Source organism: Kogia breviceps, chromosome 20, assembly GCF_026419965.1.
Source record: "Kogia breviceps isolate mKogBre1 chromosome 20, mKogBre1 haplotype 1, whole genome shotgun sequence".
NCBI classification, from domain to species: Eukaryota; Metazoa; Chordata; class Mammalia; order Artiodactyla; family Physeteridae; genus Kogia; species Kogia breviceps.
The window spans coordinates 28,860,211-28,884,965 of record NC_081329.1 but is presented as its reverse complement, the minus strand read 5'-3'; the positions used below and the strand labels follow the sequence as shown (position 1 = coordinate 28,884,965).

Sequence of the window (24,755 nt, the reverse complement as noted above, 5' to 3'; positions counted from 1 at the left end):
AATTTGGGGGATGGGTAATACAGTTCAGTCCATAGCAGCACAGATGCCCGGGATCCTATGATTCAAAACTAAGTGACATATCACCCTAGGCCACAGCCTGTGTTTGACCCCAGGTTAAGTGAGATTTACTAAACCAGCGTCTGGTGGATTGGGATTCTTGGAAACAGTGGAGGAGTTGGCTCTGCCAGTCCTGAACCTCCTCTTGCTCGACCATCTGGATCTGCATGTGTCATGATGGCTGCAGCAAGAGGGCTCACTCTGGATCTGGACTTCTGTACCAGCTGCAGCAATTCCTCGGTTTCCTTGGAGTTCCTCTTCAAGCTCAGCTGTCCTCAGGTCCCTTGAGAGTTTTCCTCTAATGTGTACAGTCTGCAAAATGCCTGCAGGAGCTGTTGCCAGAACTCTCTCTGGTCTGCACGCTCCCTCCTTCTCTTGGACCTGCCCTGCCCGTGGGGTTCAGGGATGGTAAGATCTGGGAGGTGGGTTTGATTTCATTTTCAGAGTGGAAGGGACTCGATAGCAATGATGTACACACACTTCCACACAATCGTGGAAGTGTGTGTACATCAGGAGTCTTGGGCTCTGGTTCTGGATCACCTCTTTCTTTCATGCATACGTTCAGTCCCTCAGTCAACAAACCTTTCTTGACCACCGACTGTGTGTCAGGCATGATGGTAAATGATGGGGATGCAAATGAACAAAATAGGTGTAATCTGTGTTCTCTGAGGATTTAGAAGCTGTGACATCATTGTTGTCATCTTAAGGTAAAACAGAATGGGAAATCATCAAAACTGGAATGAACCTTTAAAATTATGATTTTTTCCCCTCTAATTACTGGAATGACTAGGTCCCTTAAGGAATTTGGAAAATTCAAAAATAAGCATACATTGAAGTCACCTGTGATCCATCATAAAGAATATTAATCTTTTGGTGTGTTTCTTCCTAGACTTTGGCCATGTCTATGCACACAAGTGTGTATAGTACACATAGATATTTTTGTTTAAAAAATTTGGCATCTTTTATTTTCTGGTTTGAAACAGACTTTTTTTCTTAGTATTATTGCATAGATATTTTTCATGTCATTAAATATTATTAATATGCTTGTTAGTGGCAGTTTTGGTGATCTATCATATATATGTCATAACGTTTATCCCTCTCATTCAGGACATTTAAATTATTTTCTCATTTTCACTGTTATAAATAAATGACAGTACATGTCTCCGATAGCTTCCTTAAAATGAACTTGTAGGAGTAGCATTTTGGATCAAACAAGTTTTTGCCTTTTGAATATATATTGCAAAATTTCCATCCAGGAAGATTGTATCAATTACATGCCTATTAGCTATGTACAAGAGTCTTAGTTTTCCTGTATCTTCATGGATATGGATATTTTATAAACCCTGGCCAATTTAATGGGTGAAAATACTTTTTTTTTTGCGGTACGCCGGCCTCTCACTGTTGTGGCCTCTCCTGTTGCGGAGCACAGGCTCCGGACGCGCAGGCGCAGCGGCCGTGGCTCATGGGCCCAGCCGCTCCGCGGCACGTGGGATCCTCCCGGACCGGGGCACGAACCCGCGTCCCCCGCATCGGCAGACAGATCCCCAACCACTGCGCCACCAGGGAAGCACCTACATATGTATTTTAAAGTAAGAAATATGAGGTAGAATTTGGATGAACTTCTCTTTATGTATCTTTTAGCTATTTTCATTTCTATAATTCCTATTTATAGCTTTTGCTTATTTTAATGTTATTTTTTCTTATAAATTTGTTAGAACACTCTTTATCTTAAAGGTATTAGACCACTTTCTTTTATATATTGCAGATATTTTCCTACTTTGTGGTTTGCCTCTTACATTAATGTATTTCAGATTACAAACATATATATGTATATGTATATATTTAGCTGTATCTATCAGTACTGCTTCTTTTGCTTTGTTGTTTAGAAAACTTTCCAATCACAAAGTTAGATACATTTGCCTAGTTTTCTTTTTGGTCCCAAACTATTGGGTCTATTTTGGGAGTCTTTTCCTATTCCATTTTTTGGGTCTCTTTTTTCTACGGCTAAAGCTGCACGATATTTGTCCTGGTCTTTCGTATGTCAGATCTCCAGTATCATTTTTTTTCCTACTTCTTTATCCTATTCTTCTGCATTCTAGGAAGTGGCTCTATGTGGACTTCACACTGACCTGCAGTATTGATTCTGCTCTTGCCCTGCTGTGAAAAGCGTTCCAAATTAAGCTGTGATATTTTTAATAGCTTTATTTTATTAACTCAGATAGTACATCTTCATCTTAATCAGTTGTCTTATCTCATCTTTGAACTGTAATCCTCAGTCCATATTTTCTGAAATTAAATGGCCCAATACAACATGCCACTTAAAACTTACTTCTATTTATTGTGGTAAATATTTAGCAAAGAAAAAATTCCTTGATGTCTCTTCCTTGAGAGTTTTTTCAATGTCTTCTTTTGTGTCATGTAATTTTTTTCTGTACACCACTCATCAGTTTAAGGCCTGCCGCACGACCCCAGTGTGTGTGGATCAGCCTTGGATCCTTTCATAGTCCACCCAAAACTTCTTTGGATCTTCTGATCCAATTACAGCTGTAGGACTGGATGACAGACCATTTCAGTAGCCCAGCAGCCTGGGTAGGACATCTTGCCTTGGGGCCTTGGGCAGAGGACTTTTATTTCTTCCTTCTCTGTGTTGGTAAAGCCTTTCTCTAGGGGGTCAGTCTTCTGTTCCTAGATTTCCAGTTGGTCCATCTTCCACTGTAGGTTTCTGTATCCAACCAATCCGGGTGCACCAATCTGGGAAAGAGCCCTGCTCATCAGAGGGAATCTCCGAGACTCATGGTTTCTCTTGGTTTATCTGCATTTGACCTTGACTTCCTAGTGAATTGCCCCCCAGTTTTTCTGGGGCTCAGCCCTGGGACCTCAACTTCAGAATGCTAAGTGGGGATCTGCCAGGGAAACCTCTCCTCCTTCCTGAGAGATGGAACCCCCATCTCACATCGGCCAGACAGTCTTGGGCAGCTGGGGAGTTAAACCTTTGGTATGTTTTGTCTCTGCTCTAATCAGCTGCTCTTTACCCTAGAACGAGTGGAAATACCTCAAAAATTGGTGGCCTGTGAGAATCCCTCTTCTGTAATGATCAGTCTGTTCCAGGTTTTCTTTTTTTCTTGTAGTCCTTGGCTTATGTTAGCTGGTTTCTGGAAGAGGTATAATTAGATACCTATGATGAAATAAGATGGTGAAGATTTAACTAGGAAATCAGCAATGGATCATAAAGCTTATTTGAAATAACACATCTCCTGCCAGCCTCACAGCTATGATTGGAGGATAAAATGAGAGGATAAATGTGAAAGGACTTTGAAGGCTGTTAGGAACATTATGCAAATACAAAGTTGCTTTGTTATCGCCACATTTTATGAGACCAGAAATCAGTAGCCTTGTTGGAAGCAAATGTGAATTGCGAGTTTTTTAAGGAATGGGTGATAATGGAAGATGGTTATTTAGGTGAAGCAGAGAGCCATTCTATTTCTATGTTTCGCCCTCTCCTTTCACAGCAATAGATCTGAAATAGAGGTTGGTCTCGTTCTTTATCCCTGCAAAGAGAAGGCTGGCCTGAATTTCCACTTTAGACTATTTCTTACAGTGCCAAGAGATTGTTTCAGCCAAAGAAACTAATCTGCAGATAGGTCTGCCCACGTACAATGCCCAGCAATGGGGGCAAAGGCTTTAATTAAAATGGAAGAGTTGGTCATTTCTGGCCTATCTGGGAAGCTTAAAGTTGATGTGGTTTGAATGAAAGTAATGACTTTTGCTTAAAATGTGAATATTAATGCAAAAAACAACCTGGGTTTGACTCTGAGTGCAACTGAAAGAGATTGTAATTCCTTTTTCATGTTTTTTTTCCCCTGAAAGGAATGGTCCTTTTCCCTCTTGGAACTCCGTAAGGTATACATTTAACATATAAGGTATATATTTTTTTCTTTTAAGTTCCTTGCAGCTGGCTTTTTAAGCTCTTAAAAGCAGTGTAAATTTTAGATATTAATGCATCTTTGAAAAAGTCCTAAGGACTTGCTATTGTTCCTGTTTATTTGGATGACATAAGTCAGTTTCAGAAGTAGCTTTCTTCCAGGGCTTCTCGGTTTGGTTGTCTGGACAGCACTTACCATCCCATAATCCAGCGGTCCACAGCCCGCTAGGGACAGGGCTGCATGGCAGGAGGTGAGCGGAGGGCGAGCCAGAGAAGCTGCACCTGCCGCTGCCCGTAGCTCGCAATGCCGCCGGAACGGTCCCATTTGTCCCACCCCCACCCCGACCCCAGTCCGCGGAAAAATTGTCTTCCACGAAACCGGTCTCTGGTGCCAAGAAGGCTGGGGACGGCTGCCGTAATCTCCATTCACACACAGAAAGCTAAAGTGACCACACTGTGAAAAGTGCACATATTTACCAATGAATTTGTACGTACCAAAATCCAGTTTTCAGTTTTGAAGTAGCACGTGCTACCCTTGGGTTAAGTAGGCTCCTCTAAATAACAATTATTGCAATGAAAAAAATATGCATTTTGAATGTTGATAAGGGTAGATGGAATTGTGGTCAGTTATATCAGTATATGTTAAACACATTCCAGATCAGTGAGGCTTTTTACTAATTACAGTTATTTTGTGTATAAAGTAGACCTTAATGAGGAATTACAAAGGCTTGAGCATTGTGAAGTTATTATTATTTTTATGTTCAAGATGAATCTGTTATACAAATTAAGAAGGAAAACCATCCAGCCTCTTCTACCCTAATAAATCGCTTTTTTTCCTTTTGCCTTGCCACTTCTTGGTATACTTATGAATTTTTATTTAATTGTCATCCTCGTATACAAGCCATTTTGAGTTTAGCATTTTCCATCCAACATTCATTACGTAGAAAGCATTTTTGCCATTTCCAGCCGAACATACGGGCATTGACGGCCGCTTGAACCCCATCCCCTGTTGTCAAAAATGTAGCTGTCTGCCAATTTATTTATTTAGTTTTTTGTTCCTATTTCGACCATGCCACAATGAACATCTTTGCTCCAATTTCATTGTAACTTTTTATGGGGAAGGTTTCGTTTTTCGAATAAACGGAATGGAATTTCTGTGCCAAATTCCGAGCAATTTCAGATGGTTAAGGGAAGTTGAGAGGAGTTGAGAGGAGGGTAGTTAAGAGAAGTCATTTGGAGGAAGACGCAGTAGGTGTACTCGGTGTCCTGTCAGGACAAAGAGGTCAGTGTTACCAGGAAGAAAGGGGAGGGCTGCCGGAGAGCTCCAGGGCTGAGGCAGGGCGAGCCGAGTGCACCTGGAACATTCTGCTGGGAACCTCTTTCCCTTTGTCAACCAACACGATTTGTGGCTTTGGGTTTGAATCAGACTCAACTGGCACTCCGTGCTCCTCTCACTAGGGACTGGACTGTCATTCGGGTTGTTACTTCCTGCCTGAAGTCAGGGTGGGGAGGCCTTGGCTCCAGCCCGGAAAAAGCAGCAGGGGGAAAAGAGAGAACCAGGCGGAAGGGATGCGGCTAAATGGTGAGCCAGAACCCCTCCCCCATCAATCTACAATCAGGTGGCGTTTGCCGAGACTCTGTTTCTTTTCACCCAGACACTGGGACAAGGCAGTCCTTCCATCAAACCTGGAGGCTGGGAAGCTGAAGGAGAAAAACCAGCCTTCGGTGAACAAAATCACGAAGAAGGCTCGTGGAACCCCCAGCATCACTCACCACTAATGGCTTCATATCCGAGCTGCTCTTTTACCCCCCCCCTTTTTTTTTTCCCCCAGCTAATGGGTTTTTACTAGTTTTGTCAAACTGCAAGTAAATAACCTAGTGAACTCTGTCTTTGCTGGAAATAGTCTTGTTGAAAGAAATGGTTTATTTTAGGCAAGAGGAATAAAAAGCCCAAGCACAAAACAGGCTGCGTTATGAGATTTCCAATTTTGCCAGTGATTTTGTTCCCTGGGTAGATGGATGCTGCAAGGACTGTGGTAAGAAGTTCTTCTATGGTAACGAACCCAAAATTGAAAGCCTACTTCAGCCCCATCTGAGCTCACGCTGTTATCACTTTGTCTTTTCACCAATTACCTGTCTGTGTGTGCTCTTCACCAGCCCAGGCTCTGTGGCCACGTTCACTGTCCTGGAGATTTTGACATCTTTTAATTTTATTTGTTTTGTTTGACTATAGCAGTATTCCTAATATTCCCATGACCCCTTACCTCCAAAAACCCCACAATCCTGTAGGAAAGGTCTACATATTTTAGGAATCAACATACTTATCTGCAAAAGGAAAAGTTCTGGTTTGCATGGCATCATTCTCAGAAATATGCAGAAGCTAAACAATGATGTTGAAATCATCTGACATGGGTTCATATAGGGTTCCATTTCTCTGACCTACCAATCTTCCAGGCAAACAAGACTCCAGATAACCTTGATTAGAACTTGATACAACCTAGAAAGGACCACAAATCTATTTTAAAATCACACTTCAGTACTTTTTTAGGTCTCTAGTATTTTTCATGTTCTGATAGCACTTTTAAACCCATCTAAAGACCTTAGAAGGTCCAGGGACTGTTTGGAAGCAGTCTTTGTGCTCCAGGAAAAATGAAGGAAGTTAAAAAGTGATAAATGAGGAAAACCAGACAGAAAGGATTTACACTATGCCCTGTAAACAAGATGCAATTTGCTGTGTATTCTCTGAAAATCACTTTGCTTTTGTGGCTAATCCATGAAGGCAAACCATTATTCAGGAGATCGGCTAGAACCCAATTGTAAAGAAAGACAAGTGGAACCAAGGACTGGAAAAGAAGGAAGAAAGTCTCTGAATAAAGGAAGGGGATGGGGGACATGGAATCAGGTAGCAAAGGATTCAAGGAGAATTCATATTATGGAGATCACATAGAACTCGAAGTTAGGACTGATGCAGTCTGCAGTGAGTGACGTTTAGCATTATGTGGGTTACCGTGTTTCCTATACAGTGTCTCATTTGATTCTCATGGAAACTCTAATATCATTGTGTTCATTTTGTACGTGGAGAAAGTGACACTCGTTTTGGCTACAAATTAGAGTAAGTGACTTGTTCAATATCATGCAGCTGGAAAGTGGTAGGGCTGGAATTGGGGTTCTGAAGTTTTGACTCTTTTATTGGTGTTTTCAGCCCACCATCCTGCCTCAGGTAGCAGCTTGGAAGTTAGAACTGCTGTTGTTTAGAGGTGAGGGGAGTTTGGATGGGCTCTCAGTTCAGCAAAGGAGGAAAGATGGAACTAAGAAGGACAGGAATAGAGAGGCAGACGTAGAGAACGGACATGTGGACATGGGCGTGGGATGAACTGGGAGATTGGGATTGACATATATACCCTACCATGTGTAAAACAGCTAGTGGGAACCTGCTGTATAGCACAGGGAGATCAGCTCGGTGCTCTGTGGTGACCTAGAGGTGAGGGATGGGGCGGGTGGGAGGGAGATGCAAGAGGGAGGGGATATAGGTATACACATAGCTGATTCACGTTGTTGTACAGCAGAAACTAACACAACACGGTAAAGCAACTATACCCCAATAAAAATAAATAAATACGAAAAAAAGTAATCAGAAAAGGCCGAAAGAAAAATGAAATAAAGAAGGGGGTCAGTTTCTCCACACTGGACAAGAAGCAGTCAGGACAGACAGATGGAAATTCATAGTTCCTGCTAGTCTGCAGGAGGTGGGGCTTGATGTGTTCAGTTGCACCTGCCTGCTTGTGTGTAGCTTGGCTCTGATCGGGCTGTGGTTGGAGGTGCCGTGTGCGCGTCGCCGTCCCAGGGCGGCGTTGTCCCTGGCTCCTTAGGGCAGGGCAGCTGCAGTGAGAGAGGGGCTGGGGACCTGGCTCTTCCTCACAGTTGATCCTTGTATTATTCCCTCTGCTGACCTGGTCTTACCTTTGAAGACAATTAAACATTCGCTCGAAGCTAAAAGATCCCAATGGTTTCACCTTTCTTCATTAACTCTGTTTTCTAATCCTGAAATTATATTGGCTTGATGACCTCGGGCAGGTCACTTAACCTATCTGAAACTTCGCCCCATGGGACCCATAGGAACGTGCTCAAGTGTTTTCTTTTTTCTTTTCGGTTTTAATATTTTTTAATTGAAGTATATAGTTGATTTATAAAGTGTTAATTTCTGCTGTGTAGCAAAGTGATTCAGTTACACATATATATAACCTTCTGTTTAAAATATTCTTTTCCATGATGGTTTACCATAGGATGTTGAATGTAGTTCTCTGTGCTCTGCAGTGAGGAACTTGTTGTTTTAAGTGTTTCCTAGGCAAAGTCCTTTTGGGCATTTGCAGTCACTGGCTGTGTGTCCAAGGATTCAGATTGCCTTCTCTTTCACAGTATCTGCTTCTGCTTTTTCTTCCCAGAGTCGAAAACATGCCAGTAAAGTCCGACTATATTACATGCTTCACCCCAGGGACGGTGGGTGTCCCGCAAAGAGGCTCCGATCAGAGAATGTGAGTATCTGACGCCACACGTTACCCTTGGATAATTTGTTCTGTTTGCTGAAAACTTTGCAGGTCTGGGAATTGCAGTTAGGTCCAGCTTAGTGGGAAAGCTAAGTGAGTTGAAATCATTCGCATTAAATATTATAAAAAAATATGACATGTAAGCAAGTCTTTTCCTTTTTTCCTGCCAGAACTTGCCAGTATGGGGTTGGGAGACGTTTTGATGAGAATGTGCTGGGACCTCACAGAGAAAAGAACAGACAGAGGGGCTGAGACAGACAGAGGCTGGCTGAGGGGAGGCAGGCACCTTCAGAAGACACGACCTAAGGGCAAACCTGTCAGAAAGATCAGATGCTTTGCTTTCTACATAATGTATGTTTCCTTTGGTGTGTAAAACAGAATGCCATTTGTTCATTTATAATGAAAGCTGTGCACATCTTGCAAATAAAAATATTCAGGGCTTTGATCAGCGTCACTTTTCCCGGAGGGAATGTTTACTTAGGAAGACCAATGACAATTAGAAAGTTGCTTTGAGGGTTTAATGTCAGAGCAAAGGGGTTCCCTTAGCCAGGCCAAGGCCAAGACTGATGAGAGAAATATTGCTTCCTCCCAGCAGGGGACCCTTTTCCTAATGAGTGGAATATTCTTATCCACGCATGGCAGAGACTCTCCATGATAAAAACTGCGGAGGAAACACAGAAACTCCTCACCCTTTGAGGGCTGAGAGGCCGAGGCTGTAGAATTCACACCCCACACTCTCACGGTGCTTGTGATCCTGTTTTCTTTCTGCTGCCGTATCGATGTCAGTCTTATTAAAAATTAATACACGATCATCAAAGACACGGGACAAAAACTGTACTTGTTTGTTGTCACAGAAGAAACAGAGAGAGAAAGGTAACTGCATGTGACCAAAGGTAGCGAGCACGGGCTCCACAGATTCCAAGCCCGTGTCTCAGCATCACAGAATGAGGGGCTCACGCATAGACTCATCTGGATGCTGTGGATTTTTCTTTACTGCCCACTGAGGAACCAGAGACACGTAAGCCACAGACCTGTGGCTTTAAAGAGCCTTAAATATAGTGAGAGAGGTTAACATTGTATAAAAAGTAGCTCTGATGCCACAGTGTAGGTGTTTGTTAATAACATTTGTACGAAGCCCCATGGAGACAAAGGGGGGGTGAGTCACGCCAGGGCCATCCGACCGGGGAAGGTGTTAACTGAAGGGTTGGCGTGTGAGCTTTGGGTCTTTGGGCTTGGATGGGTGGTACCAGATGGAGGCATGAGAGTGAGGCGAGGACAGGTGTTTTCTCGGGTGCATCCCTAGCCAAAGAACCTATTAAGACACAGGAAAGTTGGCCTAAGTCAGCTTTTATGTGATCTCAGAATCCTGTGACCACATTGGAGTGTCGCCCTCCATCAGCTGTCTATTAACAGAGAGAACAGAATTAGGTTTTTTTATTACCTCTTGAAATTATTCAGCGATGTATCCCTTAATTCAATAGCCATTTGGTGTCTAATCCTAAGAGTCAGAAACAATTGGATTCACGGACATTTGACAGTTGGCTCTTTGAACACAGATTATTTTCTATCCACTCAAATTCTAATCATGAATGTTGCACTTATATCTGAGCTCCTAGCGAGTAATCCATCCGGTGTAGGGGAGGAAAACCTTTCCTTTCTAGGTTCCTTGGCTCGTCTAATAATTCAACTGACATAAAACACATGAACAGAAGAAGAACAAATTTCATTTCATACATGTGGGAGCCCCAAAGATAGGAGACTCAAGGAGGTGACCAAACCAGACAACTTTTATGCTTTTTAGACAAAGAAGCAAAGCAATAAATTTGTGAAGGAATTGACACGACAAAGGCTTTTGGGCTTGGGGTAACAAATTAGTGAAGGAATAACAAGGTTGGTTTATACAGGCTTCTCCCCACCCGCCCCCCCCACCCCCCGCCGCGTTGAATTCTGCCGTATCTTTGGTGATATGGATGTCTGTCTACCTCCTGGTACAGGGAAGGTGCCTTTTACATGGGAGATTTATTTCCTGCTTTCAGGGGGCAAAGGATGGTCAGAGTATCCTTCTTGGACCTTGAAGTTTCTTAAGTAACTTCATTAAAAAAAATCAATATGCCAAAGTGGCTTATTTTGGGGTGGGTTTTTTTCTGCTCCCCTTCACAAGCAAACAGAAAGGGGCACTGTGACTCCAGCTGTGACCTTGAGGACACGACCTTTGCTGCTCTGGTCAGATCCATGTTTCACCCCACTCAGGCCCCGGTTCTGCCAGACTCCTTGGGGTCAGTTGGTAGAGAGGAAGAGGTTCAGATTTTACAGAAAGAAGTGTTTGCAAGTGTTTCCTTTACCAAAGGCCCCTTTGAGAACTTTTGCCTGGATTTTGAAAACTTAGCTCTACTAGTGATTTGCTGATTGAATCATTTTTCTATGACTTGTTAGTCATTGTCTGGAAGCAAATAAGTAAGTAGGAAAAGCAACATAATGATCTTACTTTTTTTTTTTTTTTTTTTTTTTTGTGGTATGCGGGCCTCACTGTTGTGGCCTCTCCCGTTGCGGAGCACAGGCTCCGGACGCGCAGGCTCAGTGGCCATGGCTCACGGGCCCAGCCGCTCCGCGGCCTGTGGGATCTTCCCTGACCTGGGCACGAACCCGTGTCCCCTGCATCGGCAGGCGGACTCGCAACCCCTGCGCCACCAGGGAAGCCCATGATCTTACTTTTTAAAAGATGGTTGATGCCTTAGGCTGTATGGACATTTCACAGGAGGAATAGATCATTTCCATTAGGTGTCTTGATGCATTGAATGCTGTGTGGAAGGTACCCCCAGCCCCTCTCCAGGGCCCTGAGAGTTGATGTTGGTAACTATTTGGGCCAGTTTTCTCGGGTACAATTTTCTCTGGTACAGACTCACACCTAAGGGTTGAAAGACTAAATACACAAATTGACAATGGCCAGAACATATCTAAAAGTAGAACTTTGACCCACAACCTGCAGCAACCAGTCCAGAAAACCAACCCAATGGTATCCAGTAACTGGCCCAGAAGCCTGCCTGCTGTGCGTCAGACTTGTAGGAGGTCAGACCACCATCTCTGGTGGCAATCCAGGAAGTCAAAAAATAGCCCTGTAACAATAGGCCTCGAATGGCCAGGCTTGATGAATAACTGACAGCTTCCCCAATTTCTGTCCCTGTTTTCCAACTTAGGACCAACCAGAAAAAGCCAAATATGTACCCCTAACCAATCACATAGGTGGCCCACCTGCAGTTTCCCCAGGCCAACAGCCTCCAATCAGGGCACGGGTGAAACCTACCCCTTTTCCATTATGAAGCTCCTCCACTTCCATAAATAGCCTTTCTTGTTCCCATTTGATGGTTGTTTATTTCCACAGGGTGGTGAAATGGGGATGAGAATATGAATCTCTAAAGTACGGCTTCATCCTAAGGCTCAACTGAACTAACCCGTCTATATAGCGCTTTGTTTTCAAAGTGCTTTCTGAAGGCATTCTTTACTTATTTATTTATTTGGCTGCATCGGGTCTCAGTTGTGCTTGCGGTGCATGGGCTTCTCTCTAGTTGTGGCACGTGAGCTCTCTAGCTGCAGCGCGTGGCTTAGTTGCCCCGCGGCATGAGGGATCCTAGTTCCCCGACCAGAGGTTGAACCCGCGTCCCCTGCATTGGAAGGCGGACTCTTAACCACTGGACCGCCAGGGAAGTCCCTCTGCAGGGACTATTATTACTGATCCTCTGTCCACCAGCACCTATGATCTTGGGAGGATGTAATACTTTGGTCCACTTGCCTCTCCAGTCTTGCCCATTCTCCCACCCCCCCTGCTCTCAGGGTCTGTGGTTTGTATCCTAGTGGTCCTTGACTGAGAACACATTTATGGTTGCCCCAAACATCCAACAAAAGGAGTGTTTCTGAAAATAGAAAACTTGTTGTTGATTTTCCAAACCCTGACCACACACGAACCTTGGACCCACAGCGATCCCTAAAATTGATGGGTAATGGCAGCCTGGGAAGACACAGTAACTCTGAATTTACCTACAGACGAACAGAAGTGCCTGTTATCTTTCCCAAGGCCATTGCCATTTCTATTCCAGATCGTTTGACCTTTCGTTGTCGTTGTTGCTTTTTCAAACCTGAAATTCATTTCTGTCTTCTGGCCTTTCCAGCATTTTAAATTCCCTGCTTTACTCTTTAGAATCCTCCTTTGGGTCTTCTGTGTTTTTTTCCCTGAAATTTTAGAGCAGGACATTTTCCCCTTGAGGCCACAGAGTAAAATTAAATGCGAAATAAATTGTCAGAGTTGATTGCCTTAGAGAAATGTTCAGGAATCCCACGGGCATTAGAGCCAAAAAGGACTTTAAAGATTATCTAGTCCACCGAGAGCCTCGGTTTTCTACCGATGGTCCTTTTTATTATCTTCTCACTCATGGGTCACATGCTTTGAAAAAAAAAAAAATTGTCTGCTTGGGAAACAGCACTTTTAAGTTAAAAAGGTGATTTAATTTTACTTTTATTTTCATTCTGTAAAGATAAGGAACTGCCAACCCAAATTGCCAGTTGCTATTAAATAAACAGTGTTTTTACATGGAATTAATGTAATGTCTTCTAAGTGGGGACACTTGACATTTGGTTAGTGTGATTGAACTTACCACTCCTAAATATATTTATATGGTTTCCCTTATGTCTGAAATATTCAGCACAGCTTGAGAACCTGCATTATCACGTTCACAGGTCCCTAAATATCTTGGGTTTCAGGTTGGGAGGACTTGATATAACCCCTCTCCCACCCCGTAATTACAAGGGTGAAAATAAGGCCCAAAGAAGTACCATGACTTGTCCAAATTTGTCAAGCCTGAGAATAAGACCCTCCCGGCTTCCCTAAATCGTATTCCTGGGCTTCTTCCACGTACCTTGAAATTGTATCTTATTTGGAGTCAGGGAAGCCATCGCTGGGTCCATAGCCAGAGAGCATTGCTGTTCTGAGGCAAAGGAATAATAGTAAGTGGCGCCGATCACGTGCTTTCTACTTAAGTTCTAAATGCTTTATATACATCAACACATTTAATCCTCACACCTCCTGTATAAGGCAGCAGCTAGCATTATCGCCACAGAGAAGCAAACTGAAAGAGAGATTAAGGCATTTGCCTCTGGTCCTACAGCTGGTAAGGGGGCAGAGACAAGGCTGGGGAAACATAAAACACAACAAAATAAAATTCCCTCTGGCCCTGCAAACTAGCTCACCATGCCACTCCCAGAGAAGGGTGGTGAGCATCTACTAAGTTCTGGGGGCACAAAGATGGAAGGGCATGGAACCTTTCCTCAACAGAAATCAGGATCTAGTCGGGGCTTCAAGGTGCAAATCATGTCTTTTCATACAGTGTGCTAGGTACTACCTTAAACATATGTCCAGGCTGCCATCAACAAAAATAATCAAGAAACAATCTATAATAGGAATAGCAAAGAGTTTTATTTGAGCCCAGAAGACAGCCTCTCAGACACCTCTGAGGAACTGCTCCAGAGAAGCTTGGTTTTCAGCACAGTTTTAGGTCGTGTCAGAGCTAAGAGCGTCAAAACAAATCGGGATACCTTCCTTCAAGGTTTCAGGAAAAAAAAAAAAAAAAAAAAAAAAAACGCAGAAGAAGAAAACCCACCACCACATGACACAGTGACTCAGTATGGCCTTGGCACCTGGGAAGGGGGTCTTATCATGGAAGTAGCACGAGCACTGTTGTCCCGGGAAGGGAGACATTTCATCTTTATTTTTATTTTTTAAAATTTTTGCGGTACGCGGGCCTCTCACTGTTGTGGCCTCTCCCGTTGCGGAGCACAGGCTCCGGACGCGCAGGCTCAGCGGCCACGGCTCACGGGCCCAGCAGCTCCGCGGCACGTGGGATCTTCCTGGACCGGGGCACGAACCCGCGTCCCCTGCACTGGCAGGAGGACTCTCAACCACTGCGCCACCAGGGAAGCCCTCATCTTTTTTAACGTGGATATTCTTTACTTTTGGTCACTGTGCCCTTTTCTTTAATAATTAAAGCAGATGTACAGTGTAGGTTTGATAGGCCACAAACAGGCTGTTTTATTTAGTTAGCATAAAATTCAAGTTAACTCCTGTATAAGCCAGAATGACTTTCCCATACCTCAAAGTGTGAACATTTCTTTTCTCACTACCATCTGGGCAGAGGGGAGGGGTCCCCGATCTCTCCTGGCAGGAAGGGGCAGGACAGTGTTTCCTGGAGAAAAGTGACACTGAGCTGATTCTTGAAGGGTGGGATGTGGATGATGCTAACGAAGAAGGGTGGGAAAGGCCGCTTCTGGGTGTGGCCTCGACGTGAGTGACGTCTTCAGGGAAACAAAATTCAAAGGTATTTCTAGATCCAAAGCGCTAGTGGGTGGCTCTGTTCGTGTGCTTGGGCTGCTGTAACAAATGACCACAAACTGCTTGGCTTACAACAATAGACATTTATTTTTCTCACGGTTCTGGAGGCTACAAATCTGAAGTCAAGGTGTAGGCAGGACCTCCCTCTGGAGGCTCTGATTGAAAGTCAGGTCCACGCTTCTCTGCTAGCTGCTGGTGGTTGCTGAGAACGCTTGGTGTTCCCTGACTTGCAGCTGAGTCACACGGGTCTACTTTCTTCCCTGTGTGTATCTCTGGGTGTCCTCTCCTCTTTGAAAAAAGACCCCAGTCATTAGATTTAGTGCTCATTATAATCCAGTGTGTCATCATCGTAATTACATCTGAAAAGACCCTATTTCCCAATAAGGCCACATGTCTGAGGTGGACCTGAATTTGGGGGGACAGTATTCTCCCAGCACAGCAGTAGAGACGAAAGTAAAGATTGCATGGTAGACAAAGGTACAGACCCATACTGTGCATAATATTGACATTTACTTTGTCAACCTTTTCGACTTTCTCGACTGGTCTGCCGCTGAATTCATGGGGAATTCTCAAAGAGGGGTGCATCTACTGAGGGTGCTGTGTCTTGGCTTCCAGTTGCACATTCAGAGCTAGAAGTGGGGATTCTTTCTTCCCTGGCTCAGCAACCTATTAGTTTTACTGTATTGCTTTGAACTTTCGAAACCTTCACTGCCATGGTTTTATAATCAGGGATTACAATCACTGCCCTGCTTGTTTAGAAGCCTCCTGTTTGCGAAGCTGGGTAATAAACTGTAAAGTGTGTGTCAAATGTTCCTTCATGGGATTTAAAAAAATTATTTGTCTCTTAGTTCCATTCTTTCATCTCTGCAGTGCAATATAGGACCTTCTATCTTTCAGTTAGGGGCAGGCCTCCTGTTCACATCTGGAAGACTCGAAGAGCAATTAGGAAATCCATAGGTGTGACTTAATATTTACTTATGTGTCTTAAGCCAGGGGTCAGAACATAGCCACCGGCCAGATGCAGCCACTACTTATTTTGTAAGGTCTGCAAGCGAAGAATGGTTTTTACGTTTTTAAATGTTCGGAAAAAATCAAAAGAAGAATCGTGCATCGTGACATGAAAATTACATGGAGTTCCAAAATTAATACTCATAAATAAAGGCTTATCGGAACACAGTCATGCTCAATCCTCTCCATCGTGTCTAGAGCTCTCTTCACATCACACAGCAGAATTGAGTGGTTGTAGTGGAGGACTCTTTGTCCTACAAAGCCTGCAATGTTTACTCTCTGGCCGCCACACAGGAAGTGTTTGCCCGCCGCTGTGTGAAGCGAATGACTCTGGCGAAGGAGGAGGTGAGTGGGCATCCTTCTGGGTGGCTGTCTCCCTACTCATAGGAAAGATCCCTTTGGAACATTCCAGACTCTAAAGCTGCCTTGTCTTCTGTGCATTTCCAGAGTTTCGTTTTTTTTAGGGCCCAGCAGGTTGAATGTTGTAGGGAATAAGAAGTATCATTCCTAACCCCTGAACAGGAGCTTTGTTGCTATTTTGCTTTGTTTCTTTCAATAGGATAGATTGAAATTTATGAACAGGTTATGTTGTAAGAATCAGTTTGAAGTCGGCCACGTTGTGGAAACAATGAGGATGGTTTGTTTCTTCTGCCATCTTCCCACCAAACTGAATTTATGGTAACCAGGGCTCCTGAGTTTTCTGAGACAGCCCTGATGTAGAATATTTTTTCTTGTCACTACAGATAAATGATAGGTCCTGAAAAATCTAGTATTTCCTCTCCAAACTGTTCCCAACAGGGGAGTAACGCTTTTGTTATACAAACACACAGATGATAATTTAAATGAAAAAACAGATGTGAATGTATAGTATGGCACTTAAGCTGTATACAACTTCCTAGGCCTGCGACAAGATCTGTAGCTTGGGACTCTGGTACTGAAGCTCATTTATACTAAAAAAATATATATCATAATTATTACTTCCATCTAGAATCTGATTCAGAGGAGAGGAAAGAATTCCCCAAAATGACAGCTGTGAAAGTAATTTTTTTCGGGTGGAGGTAGTGTCATGGGTGTTTGATTACTGTAAGCCTTGTGGCCTCCTCCTGTACTCTGTAATCCCATTATTATATTGTTATCATTGGATATATCCTCTCCTTAGCAGATGACTTATTAAGCCTTTTTTTTATGTGTCAGGCCCTTTACTAAATACTTGGTATTTATTTCATTTGAACTTTACAAGTGCAAGTAGGAATCTTCATTGCCTCCATCTTAAAAAGATGTGAAAGCTGAATCTTAGGTCAAGTATCTCATCCAAAATCGTACATCTTGTAAGTGATACAGCCAAGGTTCAAACACAGTAGCTTAGCTCTCGAGTCTGAGCTCTGAATTACCATATATTCCTCATGTACTTAATCTTTCATATTAATTGACTGTCTACCAAGAGTCAGGTGCTGTGTTAATTACAGAGAATTTAATAGCAAATGCAACAGATACAGTTTCTGTTTACAGTGTTTACAGGATAGTGTGGGAAATGGACACGAATTTAAAAAATCATACAAATATCCAAATGAAGGAACGTAAGGGAAAAGTAGAAAATGGGGAAATCACAAGGTCTTTGGCATCAGGGAAGTCTTCTCTGAGTAAGGATTAGTCAGAGCCCTGAGGGGAGACAGGAGAATCCCAGGCAGATGGAACAGCATATGCAAAGCGTCTGCAGTCAGAGAAATCACAGCGTTTAAGGAATAACAAGAAAGCCAGCATGGCTAGAAGCCATGCGGTGAGGTGCAGAGAATGGATCGATGGAAAGAAGAGTCTCATCTACTTTGAACTGTCAAGTATCAGACTTTCAATTGTTTTCTGTGTCGATGAAAATCATCCATAAACAGTCTATAATAGGAGTAGAAAAGAGTTTTATTTGAGCCAAACTGAGGGCTATAGCCCAGAAGACAGCTTCTTAGATTACTCTGAGAAACTGCTCTGGAGAAGCATGGTTTTCAGCACAGTTTTATGTCTTGTCAGAACAAAGAACATAAAACAAGTCAGGGAGACATTCCTTTAGGTTTTCAAAAAACCAGATCAGCACGCACACAGCGAGTCCGTATGACCTTGGAGCCTGGGAAGGAAGTCTTATCATGGAAGGCGCACCAGCAGTGGCGTCCCAGGAAGGGGGGGATTTCGTCTTTTTTTATTTTTAAATTTTTTTGCGGTACGCAGGCCTCTCAGTGCTGTGGCCTCTCCCGTTGCGGAGCACAGGCTCCGGACGCGCAGGCTCAGCGGCCATGGCTCACGGGCCCAGCCGCTCCGGGGCAAGTGGGATCTTCCCGGACCGGGGCACGAACCCGTGTCCCCTGCATCGGCAGGCGGACCCCCAACCACTGCGCCACCAGGGAAGCCCCCATCTTTATTTTTAACATGGGCATTCTTTACTTCTGGTCAGTGCACTCTTTTCTTTAATAACTAAGGCAGATGTATAAAGTAGGTTTGATAGCCACAAGCGGGCTGTTCTAGTTAGCATAAAATTCAAATTAAGCCAGAATGACTGCCCCATACCTCAGCATGTGAACATTTCTTTTATCAGCTGAAAGAGTATGGCCTTGGATGAGGGTGATGGCAGTGGAGGAAAATGAGCAATAAATAGATCTGAGGGACAATGAAGTAGGTAAAAATGGATGAAATGGATATTGGATGTGGAAGAGAAGGTGGTTTCTGAATGATTTCCAAGTTCAGAACTTACACCACTGGATGGTTGCTGCTGCCACCTACCACCCCGCCGCAATAACCTTGAGGTTGTGACCCAGAGAACAGAAAGATCTGAGAAGCAGGGAAGAACGTGACGAAACCCTCTGTCCGTGTTGCTCCAGGCTGAGCAGGGCTAAAGTGGCATAGAGGTGAATTTGCCCCCAGCCAAGGGGTATGGGGCAGCAAGGGAGAGGGACCGGGGGGCTTTGTCCTCCAGGCACCTCCAGGCACAGGTGACTCGCTGGCACGTGACAGCTGGGGTCTGCAGCTCTCTCCTCCCTTTCTGCTGTGTTTCATCTTCTTAGGTGTCTGTTTCTCAAACGTATCTTCCCTGTCTCAATTATTTTTTCCCCTGATAGATAGATTTCCTTGGTTAACATTCTAGAATCACAAAACATCAGTTTGTTTTTCTCTGAAATCCCAACTCTCCTGAAAATTTTATCACTCATGTTTAATCAGATTTCTTTCCTTCTGTGTCTGGGTCCATTTATCTTCATCTCTTCCCTGGCTGCAGGGAGGGCTGTGAGGGCATCTTGCCTCCCTTCCCTGCTTTGTCCTACAAAGCCCCGTGAGTCTCTACCCTCTGCAGCCGTGTCATAAATCACGCCTGCTGTCACCCTGTGACATGACCCTCCCAGTGCCCGTTCTGTTTCTCCTTTGTCACCTCTGGGCATCCCTCACGCTCGGAATGTTATTCTTGCAGAACAAAGAAGTCCGTTTTCTTCACTACCTTCTGGCTTGCAACCGTTTGGCCCTGTTTAGGTGCATGTGCTCATTTAGGAATATATGTATATTTTTCTTCTTGCCTTAGAACCGGAGAAGGGGTTGTGACATTGGAATACAAGATACATTTTAACTTCATGTGACCTAGATTTGCTGTAGGTCTTGCTGAGACAATGATGGATGTCTCCTGATAAACAGCAGAAAGCCTTGCAAAATACATTTTGAAAATAGGGAGGATGTGCTGAGTTCTACTAATGTGCAGTGAAATGGCTTTTTGGACTTGGATCCAGCAAACCTCACTCATGCACGTGCCCCGTATCACAGACTGAGCTGGGAGCTCTGCACATGCGAGCTTATGTCAGTCTCAGAACGTTTTCTCAACGTGAGCATTTACTGTGCCCGTTTCACAAGTGAGATAAAGAAGGTTTGGGGCAGGTCATCTATTTCTTTCTCATTCTCCTACTTCCCGGTGGCAGGCTTTGATGCATTGACTTTATTTTTAAGAACACACCTTCACTCCTTCACACACTTCACACCGTCACTCAGCCATTTCATATATCGGTGACATCGGTAGTGCGAGGTTCCCATAGAACATTCTTTATGGGAGTGACTCAAGGAAATCTTCCACCCAGAGCCTGCCGTGGGCTGGAGCAACGTTTGGTGGGGCATCCAGTCATGTTCTTTCTTTCCGCCAGGTCCCTACTAAGGGCGGATGGCCTTACAGACCTATAGAAAATCTGAGGGTTTAGATGCTGAAGTGCCACGTGATTCAGAGTAATATAAAGGAAAAAGTCATAGGCTTTGGGAAATTCCCTGGCGTTGAATCTGGCCTCCAACTTCTGCTAGCTGGGTGACCATGGTCAAGTTTGTTAATTTTTCTAAGACTTAGCTTCCCCATCTGAGAAATGCTGCCAACAACCCGTATGTTCCAGGACTACTGAGAAGAATACATGTAAACGTGAAGTAGGGAGCCCCCCAGAGCCTGGCGGGGGAGAGGTGCTCTACACCTGTTACCTTCTTCTCCTTTCTAATAGCCCAGATGATGCTGAGTGTTTTTCTGCTGCTACATTTGATAGGGGGAGAAACACATACAGACTGGTTAGAATGAGCAGTGCTTATTCTGGTCCGAATGCATTCTGGTTAGAATTCAGTGGTCTGTATCCAGAGCTAAACGCTGCTGAGAGATACATTTTCTGTAGAAGCCCCAAGTGATGGCCAAGGAACTAGACAAACTGAGAGGAAATATTGCAGTGTCCAATAACATTCTTGGTCGAAGGAACCTAAACTAATTCAAAGAGTGAAAAATACAGGGATGGTATTTGCACATCAGATCTTTTTTTTTTTTCTTTTTTTTTTTTTGTAGTACGCGGGGGCCTCTCACTGTTGTGGCCTCTCCCGTTGCGGAGCACAGGCTCCGGATGCGCAGGCGCAGCGGCCACGGCTCACGGGCCCAGCCGCTCCGCGGCACGTGGGATCCTCCCGGACCGGGGCACGAACCCGCGTCCCCTGCATCGGCAGGCGGACTCTCAACCACTGCGCCACCAGGGAAGCCCCTGCACATCAGATCTTTGCTTGGAGCAACACTTTCATCTTGTCCTGACTTGGCCGCTGTCCAGTCCCCATTGCTGAGTCTAAGCAGGAGAGAGTGAGGTGTTTGGAACAGCTGCAGTGACATCGGGTGCACCCCTCGGTCACACGCGTGGTGTGGTTGGTTGTACTGTATTCCCTTTCCTCCTGCTCACGGGTGGCATTATTCAGTCATGGCACAGCGACTTTAATAGATATTAAAAATGCAGCTGTTTAATAAGCATGTCATTCTTGAAAGCCCATCGAAACTCTCTCTGGAAGCATATGTGAGCAAATGGTGTAGGACTATTTCCTACTTGCAACAGGGATTGTTCCTCTTGATCTGTGACATTGTATAGTCAAAGAGCCCTGTAATTATTTATACTTCCTCTATTAGCTTTGTCTTTTTGCCAAGTATAGTTAAAAGAAAAATTGGGTAGAAAAGGAGATGATTTTTGTTGTAAATTCCTGGTGGAAAAAGGCATTTTTCTTCAAAGTTATTAACTGGGTTTTACAGCTGACCTTTTGAGGAATGTCTATGGCTTCAGATACTCAAGAACTCAGCAAATAAAGGAGAAACTAAAACACTATTGTAAAACAGTTATACTCAAATGAAGATGTTAAAAAAAAACCTCAGCAAATATTGTCCTCTGTATAATTTAAGTAGTCATTATAGTTTGGGCTATGAGCACTGAATATGGATTGTAAGACACAATGTTGGTTTTTTAAAATTTTTGATATTTTATTTTAAAAGAAAAAAGTCTGTTTCCTTTCTACACTGACTGTTGGTTGACCTTTTCTTATTAAATTTCCTCATCACAGCTGTACATAATCCTAGAAGGTCACTGGTTGGCATTAGCAATTCCAGAAATGAATGGTCATGATGTCACATCCTAGAATTGACATATTAGTTTGTTTGATCTCTCATTACCCTTCTATCCATTGCTGTAATGGAGAATGGAAAAATTCAAGATGGGATTAAGGCCTGAAATTTCCACAATACCAAGAAATAAGAGTTGTGAGTGCGTCTCTCCTGTCCTTCCCTCACTTCATACAGACTTGGCTTGTTTTTTTTGTGTGTGTGAGCATTGTGACATACTGTCCCTGGCATTAGTTCTTTGCTTTCATGGCTAATGATGCAAAAAGGGGAGAGAAAGAGAAAAAACCAGAACGCTATCAAGACACAAGTAAAGTTAAATCATAACCAAAGAATATCTGAGTTTGGAAGGGATTTCAAGGCTTCTCCATGGAAGCCTTGTCACTTAGAAATAAAAGAGAAAACCTGTAGTCCTGTCTGCATTTCACTTGTACTTCAAGAAAGGCTGAGAGACCTTGGACAAGTCACTAAACATTCCTGGACTGTTTCCTTGTCTGGATTAAATGATCACTTGTTGCTTTCCCATCTTCATCAAATGTGATTTAAATATTCTCTGGAAACCAATATTATGATTCCTAAATAAACCGGATCAGTTTATTTATTCATAAATAAACTGACTCATAAATCAGTTGTTTACCATTAGAAATATTTCTTTCGTTTTCCAATGCAATCATTATTCATCTATATAGTCCAGTAATAAGCGCCAATTCCAGATAGAGAGTCAGCGGTGAGCAAAGCCAGACCCAGACAAGATGCCCCGGCCCTTGGCTGAAAATGGCAACCCTGATGAAGGCGGTGGTGAGTGGTATGGTGCCAGGGGATCTCATTGGGGGAGATGGCCTGTCTGGGAGCTGGCAGAAGGTCTCTCTGAGCAGTGATTCCTAAGTTGACATCTGAAGGGTGCATAGGTATTCACAGGTAAGGAGGTAAGGGAAGATCGTTCCAGGGGGCAGGAATCACATTTATGAAAGTCTGGGGAGGGATGGAGAGAAGGCGGGCCTGGCAAGGGCAGAACAACTCAAGGTATGGTGGTAGAAGAGGCTAGGACAGGCACTAAGGAGGAGCCAGACCGCTGATGCTTTTAGGGGAAGGCTGATGATGTAATGGACCATCCCAGCCCATCCCAACTGTGATACATGTGCAAGTGAAAGGGCACTCTTAATAACGAAACGGGAAAAACAGGTGTAACCCACCATGTGTGATCAAGGGCTCTGTTTAAAATCTATCGAAAGAAGTTTTCTTTTTACTTTACGTGGAATTAGAATCATCAGTGAATTTTCAGCCATAAGGCTGAAACGATCAGATGTGGCTTTTGAAAGTCAGTCTGTTGCAAAGTGGAAGAAAGGTGGAAGAGGGCCTCAGAGGGGGGCAAGGGGACCTGCCAGGAGTCTGTTGTAGAGGTTTAGGGGAGTTTGCACTGGGACAGAGCAGGTGGAGATCAGAAGTGAATAATATGAGAGAATTTAAAGTTAACCTCTTCCGTGATGGAGGGTTGATTGCAGTAAGGGTTCTAATTTGTTTCCACCTCCTTGTATACACGCCCTTTGGCATCATTCTCCCAACCTGAACCGGTAGCAAAAGCAAGGCAAGTAGAGACATGAAACACACGTGTCCTCTGCCCCGGGATTTGTGATGCACTTGGATTCTGGCAACGCATTTAGGCCAGCTGACTGGAGGATGGGAGGACACGGGGAAGGAGGTGTGGGCATCCCACTGGAGGCTGCCAGAAACCTGAGACCCAGCCTAACTGGACAGCCGACGGCCAACGTGGACAGCAGGCAAACCTGGTTCAGACGAGGAGAACCGCTCGGCTGAGCCCTGCCCGAATTGCCCACCTGTGGAATCTCAGACTAGGGCAATAGTTGTTGTTTCAAGCCATTATGTTTTGGTTTGGTTGGTTACATAGCAGTAGATGCAGAAGTTGTTACTGAGAGAAAACTCTGGAGGAAGACCAGATTTGCATAAACCCATTTAGTTTAGACATGTTGATTTTGAGGAGCTATTGAGATATTTTGGAGGTGATATCAACCAGGAGTGGGGATTTGTGTCTGGAGCTCAGAGGAGAGATATAGATGTCTCTGTGTGTGTGTGTGTGTTTGAGAACCTCCAGGGAGAGAGTGTGAAGAGAGGGGAGGGCAGGGGCGGGCTGGGGCAGGAGCCTGGAAACCTACTGCTGGAAAGACAGTGAGGCCTCAGAGGACATGTGGAGGAAGCAGGCAGAGTAGGAGGAAGATGGGAGTGTGTTGTGTATGGGAGGCTTAGCTGGTTACTATCAAAGTCATGGTAGAGGAGAAAATCAGCTATAGAACAATATCTCTTTGCATTTTACTACTTCAGTATTCCATAAAACAATACCAAATTGTCCATTTTCTGTTTCCTTAAGAGGGCAAGTTGAATGACAGCCGCTAAAAAATATGAAATGTCCCCTTGCTTTTTTCCCTTCTGGCACGTGAGGTGGAGGGGCAGAGATTTTGATGGCCTACGGGTGTAGGGTAAACATTCTCTGGCTGGAAATGGAGGAGCGTTGCCTGGCAGCTCTGGCTCTGGGCACCGTGTGTAGCAAGGGATAGGCTGCCTGTAATCCTTCTTCTGCACTTTTGTTTCCTCCCAGAGCCACTGTGCTTGACTCTCAGATACTCTCCTCCAAGCCTTGGCTCGGGAAAAGCTCTTATACGCTCATTTATACTAAGGTGCAAATGACTGATACACCTGAGTCATTTGTTTTGCTCAGAAAAGTAAATTTTAAACATGAAATCTCTCTCTATTCTGGGAAATGCAGTTACGTGAAAGTGGGGAAAATGTTTTCATATACCACTTCCTTGCATTACTGCCCTGCTGTTTGCTTTTATATATTGAAAATAGAGCCCCATGTTCTCAGATTGTGGACTTTTGGGTGTTTTCAGTCTAGAATAAGCATGCCTCACGGACTTATCTTTTCTCCTC

The 24,755-nt window shown here is 44.0% G+C and overlaps 1 protein-coding gene across 3 annotated transcripts in view; it reads left to right on the top strand.

Moving 5' to 3' along the window:
• ZMAT4 (zinc finger matrin-type 4) overlaps positions 1-24,755 on the top strand; it is a 306,499-nt gene that overhangs the window by 116,256 nt on the left and 165,488 nt on the right. For all 3 annotated transcript variants that reach the window (XM_067022486.1, XM_059049509.2, XM_067022485.1), the window contains exon 3: positions 8,422-8,511. In XM_067022486.1, coding sequence (XP_066878587.1) covers positions 8,422-8,511 — 90 coding nt within the window. The remainder of the gene's footprint in view (positions 1-8,421; positions 8,512-24,755) is intronic.